The 12,733-nt window shown below is 38.2% G+C and overlaps 1 protein-coding gene across 1 annotated transcript; it reads right to left on the reverse strand.

Annotated features, from left to right (window-relative positions):
• Nucleotides 1-6,560: 6,560 nt before the first annotated feature.
• LOC145791228 (uncharacterized) lies at nt 6,561-7,073 on the reverse strand. The gene has a single exon (XM_082871552.1). The coding sequence runs from the start codon at nt 7,071-7,073 to the stop codon at nt 6,561-6,563; it is 513 nt and encodes a 170-aa protein (XP_082727678.1).
• Nucleotides 7,074-12,733: the final 5,660 nt, after the last annotated feature.

Genomic DNA, 12,733 nt, shown 5'->3' on the forward strand with positions numbered 1-12,733 from the left:
TTGAATTAGCAGGTAAAGAATTTAGCCAGTGTTTGGCTTTATCCTTTAACGAGAATGGAAACAATCGCAACATTAAGGCTTCATTTGTGAAATTTTGGATCCTCACTGTCGAGCAAATTTCTAGAAATTCATTCAAATGCTTATAAGGATCATCATGAGTTAGTCCATGAAATGATGGGAGCATTTGTATGGTGCTGGACTTAATCTCATAATGGGCAGCAGTGGTGTTGGGTAATTGGATGCATGATGGTGATGTATATGCAGTGGGTGTAAAATAATCCTTAAGTGTCCGGTTGGGCACATTCGGGACATTAGGATCTGCCAGCTCTAATGGCTCAATGTATGAATATGAATACTCAAGCCTAGGAACACGGGCAGAAGCCCTAAGTCTCCTAAGGGTCCTTTCTAGTTCACGGTCCAAACACCACAATTCAGGGCGACAAGAACGATGCCCGTGCATACACTACCCATACACACACAATAAGTTCGACTCGGTGCACTAAGTTACGAAAGCAGAATGCTAAAAGAGAAATACTCACAGCGGTTTAATGAAAACACTTTACTCGTCTTGCGGGTGCTTGGTGTGTAAACGTTGTCGCCAACCCCCAATTGAGCTTTGACTTTCGTTTTAGCACTTTGGTGCTTTGCTTGTGAGTGTTTGCTTCTGTTTACTCACTTTGGTGCTGCGGTTTTTTTTTATTTTAAGCTCGGCTGCGCTTCGCTTGCACTTCAATGATAGCTCCAATTTCAAACGCTCTGCACACTTAGCAACACCAAAAGCATAAAATCCGATATTAAAAATTAAAGTAAGAATGTAACTTTAAATTAACTAATTTCGCCAGAAGTCCCCGGCAACGGCGCCAAAATTTGATGGGTCGTTGAACACACCAAAATTAAATACTAAACGATACCAAATTCAATCAGAATAATGGCAAGTTCAGGTATCGATCCACAGGGACTATTGTGAAATTAAACTAGTTTAATTGTCAAATTCCTAAATTAATTTTGAATAAAAGATTGATTGTTTATAACCTAATTTAATAACAAATAAATTAAACTAAGGAATTAAATTATCAATAATAAATGAAATTCGGTTTATTAAATTGGAGGAAAAATCCTAGGGTAGAGAATTCACCACTAACCACATAATTAGGGTTTCCAATTGAAATCAATTATGCTATGGTTTGAACGGATTAATGCTTCGCAAACTATATGCTCAAAGCATTTAACAAAAAGATCATCACATTCAATGTACGAACATGAACCATCTCAAGTAATACGAATCGTTCACTCTAAACTAAGGTAGTGATACGACTCGTTCCTCGTAGCATGGTTCGTCTCATACTTTGAATGTGAAGGAATAGAAAACTCATGTATGGATAATATTCAACAATCACAGAAAGTCAAATATTCGAAGAGATAATGAAAAATATAATAAAGAAACTTCTAAATCACCATATAAATGTTCAAACCTTTACATAATTGAAGATAAAAAAGAAAACAAAATAATTACATGGCTAGGGTTTCATCAAAACCCTAGAAAAGACGACTAGCCACTCATGGAGGAGTGGAAAGAGGAAGATGGAGAAGGAACCACTATGGGAGACATCCTTGAAGCTTTTTGTTTTCCTTCTCTTCCAAACCCTAGCCTCCCTCTTTAGGTCAAAACAAGTTCAGAACCCTAGAAAAGCCTTTTCCTTGCCTTTTTATACTTCCAATCTCGTCCAAACAGGTTTAAAACGTCAGTTTGACTTTCCCCAAAAAAGTCAACGCACGTGCGGGAAAGTCAACTCTGTCAAAATTCTGTCTTTTTGCCCATTTTATGCTCCGACGATGTACAACTTGATTGACATTCAACACACATAAAGTATACAGTTTGACCAGCAAGTGAAGTTAAGAGATTCTAATTAACGGCCTCAATGATGTACATTTCGGCCTTATTCACAAGAGTCCTACTAGGATTGTGCCAGGCAAAAACTATGAAAGCACACAACATAACCTAAGTACATGTAATAGAACCTTGATTCTCGAATACATAGAGCTTTTGTCTAATTGTCTATTTTGCTGACTTAGGCATCGGAGAGGTATCCGGCACACACCCACCGGCTAGTTCACGTTTGTGTTTTCAGGGAGTAAAGCGACGACGTTTGGAGGAGCGCAGACTTGATCAACACGATTATACGAGAAGATTATTTCGTGCTCGTACAATGATGAATAACTTAGACTTATTATATGGCAGAGTTGAATTATACTTGCATATAATAGAGTTGAACTAAGTTGGCGATGTTTCTGAGTGAAACATAATGAATAACTCAGACTTATTATATGGCAGAGTCGAATTACACGTGCATATGATAGAGTTGAACTAAGTTGGCGATGTTTCTGAATGAAACATAATGAATATCTCAGACTTATTATATGGCAGAGTCGAATTACACTTGCATATGATAGAGTTGAACTAAGTTGGCGATGTTTCTCAATGAAACATGGCGAATAACTTAGACTTATTATATGGCAGAGTCGAATTATACTTGCATATGATAGAGTTGAACTAAGTTTGCGATGTTTCTGAATGAAACATGACGAATAACTTAGACTTATTATATGGCAGAGTTGAATTATACTTGCATATGATAGAGTTGAACTAAGTTGGCGATGTTTCTGAATGAAACATGACGAATAACTTAGACTTGTTATTTGGCAGAGTCAAATTATACTAGCATATGATAGAGTTGAACTAAGTTGGCGATGTTTCTGAATGAAGCATGACGAATAACTTAGACTTATTATATGCCTGAGTTGAATTATACTTGTATATAATAGATTTGAACTAAGTTGACGATGTTTCTGAATAAAACATGACGAATAACTTAAACTTATTATATGGCAAAGTTGAATTATAATTGCATATAATAGAGTTGAACTAAGTTGGCGATGTTTCTGAATGAAACATGATGAATAACTTAAACTTATTATATGGCAGAGTTGAATTATACTTGCATATAATGGAGTTGAACTAAGTTGAATTAACCTGGACTTGCCATATCGGCAGAGTCAAACTCAGAATGGAACTAAGTTCATTAACAGAGAAACCAAGGTTAAAACGCCTCGGGAAGCCTTTGTTTGAATATGACTTCAGCGAAAGACCATAGTACATTCTTAATGTAAACTTAAGTGGAACTTAGGTTCACATTAGGGGGCAAGGAGCTGGAGTGATGAACAAACTTAAGAGTTTGACACTTGTTGAAATTTTCAAAAATGGGCTTAACACTTGTTGAGATTTCGGAGAAATTTATAAGTTGGAGTTCGCCGATGCAATGATGAATAAAGTATCCGAGGTACATGCTACCCGAGGTGACCAACCAGGTTGTCAAAACTTGGAAATGGTGAAGTTTTAATAGAAGACAGCGTATGGAGGTAAAAAAGCAATAACATTTGTAAAAATATTTTTGTTTTTAAAGTGTTAGCCGAGGCATGAAAATTGTTAGCTGAGGCAAACAATCCAGGTTTATCCAAGGTATTGTATCCCGGAGTTATTATACAGTTATGCATGCCTAATTATCATCTAGGCTACGTGTTGCTTCGGTTTGTTCTTTTTATTTTATTTTATTATTTTAAACCTTGCTCAATTCTTAAACTAATTATATTATTTTACAAAATTACACATAATAATACAAAATAAATCGTATATTTTCCCAACTGTGATTAAATAATATTAGTATAAATTTTACAGAATAATTAAAAATTTGAGTTGTTACAATCTTCCCTTCTTTTAAAATTTCGTTCTCAAAATTTGTCATATATGTAAGCTATCCGTTGCGCACTTTGATAAATACATATTAGATGATTAATCTGATAGAAAATATTACCTCAAAAAACTTTACCAAAAACAACTCACTGTCTAGTTGTCAAAAATTGCTTTGGGCAAAAATGAGAAACAAGCGGTGGCTTTAAAAACTTTTCATTGGTTTTATTTCTGAAAAGAAAAAAATGAGAACATAATTAAACAAGCAACTGGAAATGAAATGACAGAATCACATGCAAGAGTTGAAGGAATTTGAGATGAGCTTTCATTTCTTTTATCCGTGAACTTTCAACTGATGGAAAATAGTTTCAAAATTAGTATCTTTATAATTTGAACCCACTTTTAAAAAGTCAAAATGATTTTTTTTTTTGAATACTGAACTGGAAATTATATATATTTAATTATATTATAATTTTGGTAGGTTCTTGAGCCTGACACCCTTTGTTTCTTTTCCTTCTTTTACTATAACAAATATAAATTATATCTAATATCCTTCACAAATTATGCACAAAAAATAAAAATAAATTAATATATATAATCATATAAAATTATAATATAATTAAATCATTTAACAAAGTATAATATTTTGGTACTAATTACCCGTTATCTTACTTCTTTAAATATGCGTGTGTCTTATGCTCCAATGATGATTTTTTTTATATATTTATAAACCATTGCTCTGATACCATTTGTCACGACCTGCTCCCCGTACCCAAGGGTTAAGTATCATGATGGCCAGTAACTGAAGTTACCTCCGACCAATTCATGAACAAATTAATAAGCGCGAGCAGAAATAATATTTAAGTGAGGGTACCAAAATAATCATTGGAGCTTCTATTTTTATTACAAAATTTATTGACTAAAAAGGCCGGTATTTACATATAAAAATATCATAAAAGTGTTTTGTGTGTCTATTCTGCAGTCTCGCATCTAAGACTTTCCAAAAGCTATTTCTGAATTGCATTGTTTCTTGAAAATTGGTAAATATCTATAAGCACATGGCAGAGCGAGAAATATTATGTCAATAGTATAAGGGACACAAAATAATCATGGATATTTATGTAATTAAAATATTTAAGATAACTTAGTGTGAACAAATAATCATTTAAGTAGCAAAACTGAGATTATGTAATTAAATAATCATAACCACGGTACCGAATAGAACAGAACAGAGGTCACAGGAATGACAGTCAGAACAGAGGTACGGATTCAATAGGTGGCTTGTACGGATTATAGAGGTGACTCTCACAATAGAACAACACTTTGCTCTGCACAGAACAGAGGTCAATAGATCCATGACAATAGAGGCCACAAATTGACCAAACAGAGGCCAATGGTTATTTAAGTCCCCCAAGGCATGGGACTTCCTGGTAGTACTTACAAAACATAATTGTTTATAAGGTCATAGTCAAATATTCTTTAAAGTTTAAACAAACATATGCATGGATTTTCATATTAACAAATAGAGTTCAGAAATTAATCTACGTAATTAAAATGTTTATAAAACATAACTTGTATTAATATAACTAATAAAATATAACGTGTATAAAATAAATTATGGTAAGTCAAAACATACATAAAATATATTATGGTAACTCAAGGTATAATATAACACACCTTAATATTAACCTTTAGCCTTACTCTACTATCACAACCTTCCTACTATAAATTCCTACTACCAACAACTTACGTGCCTCTCCCCCTCTCTTTTTTTTCCTCTTCTTTCCACATAGTTGATCACCTCCTCCCTATTTATAGGAGGCAACCCAAGCACAACTTACACACGCGGCTCCTCTAAATTCTCCTCCATCTATTCAAGCTTATCCCAAAGGTGACTCACTAGTCTACACCTATGCATGCCTAATTATCATCTAGGCTACGTGCTTCGGTTTGTTCTTTTTATTTTATTTTATTTTTTTATTTTAAACCTTGCTCAATTCTTAAACTAATTATATTATTTTACAAAATTACACATAATAATACAAAATAAATCATATATTTTCCCAACTGTGATTAACTAATATTAGTATAAATTTTACAGAATAATTGAAAATTTGGGTTGTTACACACACCCTCCATTTGTTGTTCTTTTTCTTCACCACAATGATGTTAGACAACCATTTTAGATATTGTACCTCCAATATGACCCTTGCCGCTAGAAGCTTGTTTATCTCATGGATGACCGCTTCTGTATGTTCTGCGAACAATCATTTGCTCTTTTGGACTACGGGCCGAGCTATTGGTTGGACATGGAGTTGGTGACATGCAAAGGCTGGGTCCAACCCAGGAGTCTTGTAAGCAGACCAGGAAAATACTTGGATATTCTTGTGGAGGAGAGGTAGCAACTGCTTCTTCTCTCCGGCGAGAAGCGAAGTGCTAAGTAGAAAGAACTTGTTTGGGCCTCCTTCGTCCACCAAGATTGTTTCTAGGTCCTCCACCATCTTTTCTGTTGGTACTCTACCAACATCTTCAAGTACAGGCTGATTAGGCAATTCGACCATTTGGACTTCCTTGTATCCTTGTTTAGACTTCATGGCGGCGATGAAGCAATGTTTCGCTGCTACTTGGTCACCCCTGATCTCCTTCATCCCATTCTTTGTTGGGAAACGGACTACCTGGTGGTAAGTGGATGGCACCGCCTCTATTGTATGAATCCAAGGTCGACTGAGGATTGCATTATAAGGAGGTGAAGTGTTGATCACCAAGAATTCGATAGGGAGACCACTTTGGACTTTGCTGCGATGGACAAGGTGATCTAGCCGAGCAGCCTCTCTGTCTGTCCATTGAAGTCAACCAGAGGGTAGATTGTGGGGATTAAGTGTTGCTCATCATGACCCAAATTTTTGAAAATGTCATAATACATAATGTCAGCAGCACTCCCTTGATCAATTAGGACCCGTTTCACATCAAATTTGTTCGCTACACCGACGGTGACGATCAGTGCATCAGTGTGACGATGTTGGATCCCTTTCAGATCTTTTTTGGAGAACACAATGTCGAACTGAGAGGGTTTTGCTTCCGTTTTGGGCTTCTTGAGCAATGGTCCTATTAACATGACTTGTTGTAAGTGCGTGGCTCTCTGAATCTCACTACAAAGGGCATTCTCCTTTTGGGGGTCGGTCACCCCATGGATGATGTTGATCACTAGTCTTGGGGCTTGGTCCTTTGGTGAAGGGGCTGGAGGTTGTTCTTGTTTTGCCCTTGTCTTCTCCACATCGATCCATTGCTGGAGGTGGCTGACAGTGACCAGGTCTTTAAGATGCCTCATAAGGTCTCTGCAGTTCTGTGTCTTATGTCATTTCTCACGATGGTAGGAGCATCGCCACTCTTGATTACGCCGAGCAGGGTCCCCCATCATCTTAGGGGGCCAAACGAAGTAGGGTTCTCCCTTGATCTTTTCTAAGAGCGTGTAGATCAGCTCCGTGAACACAGTGGTTATGGTTTCATAAGATCTACTTCTTTCTTTTTTGGGTTCTACTGTGAGTTTCTTATTTTGGCCATACCTCCTTCGCTGATCCTCCTTCCTAGGTTGTTTAAGCCCTTTGTTGCCAGGAGGCCTTAACTGTATCATTTACAACTGACACTTGTACAGAGGCAGCGCCGTCTTCCACACGAGCTCGCTCCTCTATCCAGGCCCTCAACTCTTTCAATTCAGAGGCAGGTCGTTTCGTCAACGATTTTCTAAGCTTGTGTAAAGGAGGGAGACCTTGTTTGAAGTATGGAGCTGCTAATGGCTCACTACAAACATCTTCTTCTAAATCGCCATACGCCTCGCAATACTGCCGAGTGTATTCGTGCAAAGACTCATTTTTATCCTTCCAAGTATTGAACAATGTGTCAAATCCCTTCGGGATTCGGCTATTAGAAACAAACCATGCAAGGAAAGCTTCGAAGAGCTGAGCCCAATCATAGATTGATTGAAGATGAAGCTTATCATACCACCAGAGGCTGTGCTCACCAAGGCTAGAGGCGAAAACCTTGCACATGAACACATTGTTCTAATTCCAAAGTGACATCATTTGGTGGTAGTGGCTGATGTGAGTCAGGGGGTCTGACTTCCTATCATAGAGGATGAATTTTGGTGGACTGTACTTATGAGGAGCTTCCACCGCTTCAATCTCAGGGCAAAGAAGGGAAGAGACTAGTCGGTCTAGAGCACGAAGCTCTATCTAATGAACAAATCGATCTAGATGCTCTTTCTCCCTTTCTAGTTGCCGTTCCATTACCTTGTTCAACCGTCGGTCATCCCCTCGGTTGTCATTCAACCATATCCTTAAGTTACGTTGTCGCTTGTCACGATGGCACGGAGGAGGATAAATTATTGAATGATGACTGACGGTCTTCTGTCTCTTGTGAGAGTCCTCTCAGAGATTCTCCGTCTTACTGCTGGCCTCTTTACTGCGTACTGGAATTAGTCGACTACGCTCACCACGAACAAGACCGTAATTGGAACGTTCCCGTCATGGGGGTGGAGTGTGCCTTCGTTGCTGCGACGGTCCCCCTTCAGACCTCATTGGTTCACCCTGAGGCACCATCTGCGTCCTCAGTTGTGCACGTAGCTCCTCAATCTCCAGACTCATCGAGTCGATGATGCGTTCACGGTGGTCCTTCTTAACAAATAGTCGTTGAGATGATTGATATACGGCGGCCTGATGTCGCTCCGCCGTATCGATGGTCGGACTATCGTGGTCCATCAGGTCGTTGTTCCCACTAGGGAAGGCTAGATCCTTGTCTTTGGCTCTCTCCGTTCTTGGAGTTTTTTATCCAATCCTAGGTTGCGAGGTCTCTTCAATACCCATTGTCGAAGTTCGTCACAAAGCAATCAGAGAACGATTCCCATAGACAGTGCCAAATATGCGAACTTGTTTCCGCAATAGATTAAGATGGAACTTTGTAGATGAACCCTAGTGCACCGATGGGTAGAGGTCTATGCAAGGAACAAACGGTTAGGCTGCCCGACCGAGGGTTGGTCAGAAAGCCCTCTGACGGTCGAGTTAACATCGGAGTTTGGTAGGGAAAAGATAGAGAGTACAAGTGTGTCTCTAGAGTCCAGAGATTGCCCCTTCTCAAAGAGAGTAAGGTTACCTTTTATAAGGATCGTATGACTTGTTTATCAAGCTTCCTCGTTCACTATCTGGTACTCAGCCGTCTTCATTCGCCGCTTGACACCCAGCCGTGATACTAATACGCCCCTTAATAGAGGAGAGCAAAGATTCTGTTGAGTGATTCCGTCGGGCACCACGCGCCCTTTACTTGCATGGTGTTGGTTGAGCGATTCCATCATTCCGTCGTTCGTGAGTGATTCCGTCGTTCGCGATTAGGGAATGGGCCAAGATTGATCCCTTAGCTCGGCCCATCTTAGTGTGGGAGAGAGGGCCCACTTCAGAGTGGGGGTCCTCGTCTAGCCCAACTAGGTTCCATATGAATAGGCTTGAGTAATTGTGCCCCCTTTAATAATTAAATAAGTAAAGAAGATTCAATTTAATATAACTCACAATATTCAAAATTTACATTAATTTAAAATTTGTACCGTACAAATCATTTGCAAGGTAAAAGATGACATTAAAAGGTCATTCTAAGAGCATCTCTAATGGGAATTGTTATTATAGCATTGGCAAAATTATAATTTGACATGCTACAGTAATAAATTGTCAAATTATAGCAATAGAGTTTCAATAGTGCAAAGCCATTTTGGCACAATCCCAACCAAGATATGGACATTTTCCAGGACAACTACTCTAAAATATTGAGGACATCCTCTAGGACATTCGCAGGATGACCACTTTATGTAATATCTTATGCAATCGACATGTGCATACATTGTTGTTGTTTGATTCTATTTAACAAAATTTTGGTGAAATTTGGTTTAATTTTTTTTTTTTTTGGAAGGGTTTAGTGGTGAATTTTGTTTAATTTTTTTTTTTTGGTGAATTTTATTTTTTTTAAAAAAATTATTTGAGAAAGAGAGGGAGAGAAGGAAGGAATGAATGAAATCAGTTGATTTTGGCTGAGCTAACAGATTTGACATTTGTCAAAACTTGTGCCAAATTTAATATAAATTTTGACAATTATCAAATTTAACAGTCGCTATAACATGCCACTAGAAAACCCAAATCAACTCAAATTACCATATTTTAACTTTGACTGCTGTTATAATTAACATTAAAGATGCTCTAACAAGGTGGCTTAGGCCTACAAAAGAGGCCATTAAAGTTGTTCCCATTTTGTATGAAAACATACCATGAGTGCTTGTCCATTTCTTAGGACACAAAAGATGCAAAACATTATTTGGTACACTGCAGTAAAACAAAACAAAACTCAAGAAAGTGAGAACTCAATTGTGGCCAAAACTTTACACCTTATAGCTTTTTGCATGTGGAAGGGAATGAATTATGAAAGGTCCAGCTTGTCTCTCTTTAGTTAGAAATCAAAGACTGGATCTTTCAGTCTATTCTGTGGGCTTACTTTTGGATTTCATTTCGATAATTCGAATCGTTTACATTTAAAAATTCGTCGAATACATTATTTCTGTAAAAAAAAATCTGCCGGGGTTGTTAACAACTCCGCCAGTCCCAAGCCCGGGTTAAGGAGGAGGGTTGTGTGTTAGGTAGCCGACAGCCAACACATAAAAAAAAGTCGCTCGGATCCCTTATGAAAATGAATCCTACTTTGAATCGTTTAAATGCTAGGTCATTCCCCTCAAGTGACGCGTTGCGCCTGTCTCCGGGTGTTTCAAAAAGTGAGCAAGGGACGCCGCATCGATGCTTGGGTGCGGTGAAAAATGGACAAAGGTTTCCGCGCTTTTCTGGACGAGCTCGGGTAAAGAAACTAGTCTAAGACTATAGGTTTAGGGTAGCCACTTGGAACATATGAACCTTAACTGGTAAGACGATGGAATTGGTAGATGTTATGATTAGGAGGAGAGTTAGTATAGCTTGCATACAAGAAACTAAGTGGACGGGAGAGAAAGCTAGGGAAATTGAGGATACCGGTTATAAACTATATTATAGTGGTAAGGATAGACGCAGGAATGGGGTAGGAATCATAATTGCCAAGGGTCTTGTGGAAAGTGTAGTGGTGGTCACTAGGAAAGGAGATAGGATTATGCTAGTTAAACTAGTTATTTGAGGGAATATAGTGAACATTATTAGCGCATACGCCCCTCAAGTAGGGTTAGATGATCAGACTAAGAGGGATTTTTTGGAGCAAATGGATGAGATCTTACAGGAGATACCCGTAGGAGAGAACCTGGTTATAGGTGGAGATTTTAATGGCCATGTGGGCATAGATAAACTAGGTTATGAAAGGGTGCATGGTGGATACGATTTTGGTGACATAAATGAGGCTGGAGAGAGTATCTTAGATTTTGCGTTGGCTTCTGACCTGGTGGTGGCCAATACTATGTATAAGAAGAGGGAAGAGCATTTGATAACCTTTAAGAGTGGATTAGTTAAGAGTCAAATAGATTACTTATTAGTGAGAAAAGTGGACCGCCTAAAATGCAATGATTGTAAGGTGATTCATGGAGAGAGTCTGGTCTCTCAACATAGGATTTTGGTACTAGATTTATGTTTTGGAGAGCAATACCAAGCTAAGAAGGATGGTGGGCGTAGTAGGACGAGATGGTGGAACCTAAAAGGGGATAAACTAGAAATATTTAAGAATCGAATCGATAAGGAAGGTACTTGGGACTTAGAAGGTGAGGCTAACACTATGTGGAACTCGATGGCCAATTGTATGAGGAGAATCTCAAGGAAAGTTCTTGGAGAGTCGAAAGGAACGGGACCCATCTCTAGGGAAACTTGGTGGTGGAGGGAAGCGGTTCAAGCGGTAGTTAAAGCAAAAAAAGAGTGATTTAAAAAGTGGCAGAATGATAGACTGAGGAAAATCTTAAGAGCTATAGATTGGCTAATAAGGAGGTCAAGAAAGTAGTGAGAGAGACCAAGTTGAAAGTATATGATGACCTATACACTAGACTAGATAGTAAGGAAGGACAGAAAAGGGTATACAAACTTGCTAAGATACGGGAGAGGAAAACAAGAGATTTTAATCAAGTAAAGTGCATCAAGAGTGAGGATTCTAAGGTATTGGTGAAGTATGATAAGATTAAGGAAATATGGAAGAATTATTTTGAGAAACTATTAAATGAGAAACATGGAGGTACGACAATAAGGGAAGAAATAGCTAGTAATACGATAAACCAAGACTATAGGTTCTATCGCAGGATTAGGAACTTTGAAGTGGAATTTGCACTTAAGAAGATGAAATCAAATAAGGCTTTAGGACCTGATGATATCCCTATTGAAGCTTGGAAGTGTTTGGGTAAAAAGGGAGTTGGTTGGTTGACTAGGTTGTTTAGCAAAATTTTGTTGACTAGGAACATGCCAGATGAGTGGAGGAAGAGTATTTTAGTGCCAATCTATAAGAATAAAGGTGATGTTCAGAATTGTAACAACTATAGAGGAATCAAGCTAATGTGTCATATAATGAAAGTGTGGGAGAGGGTGATGGAACGCCGATTGCGAGATATAACAGAGGTGTTAGAGAATCAATTTGGGTTTATGCCTGGTAGGTCAACAATGGAAGCGATCTATCTTTTGAGGAGAGTAATAGAAAAGTATAAAGAAAAGAAAAGAGACATTCATATGGTGTTTATCGACCTTGAGAAAGCATATGACAGAGTGCCCCGGGATATAATATGGTGGGTGTTAGAGAAGAAAGGGGTGACAAAAAGTTACATTGACGTGATTAGGGACATATATAAAGGGGTGGTGACCACTATTAGATCGTCAGCTGGAGAGACAAATGAATTTCCTATTACTGTAGGGTTACACCAAGGATCTACCTTAAGTCCTTATCTTTTTGCTTTAGTTATGGACGAGTTGACGATAAATATTCAGGATGACGTGCCATGGTGCATGCTTTTTG

This window comes from Camellia sinensis, chromosome 5 (assembly GCF_055761805.1).
Source record: "Camellia sinensis isolate YWXY chromosome 5, ASM5576180v1, whole genome shotgun sequence".
Classification (NCBI taxonomy): domain Eukaryota; kingdom Viridiplantae; phylum Streptophyta; class Magnoliopsida; order Ericales; family Theaceae; genus Camellia; species Camellia sinensis.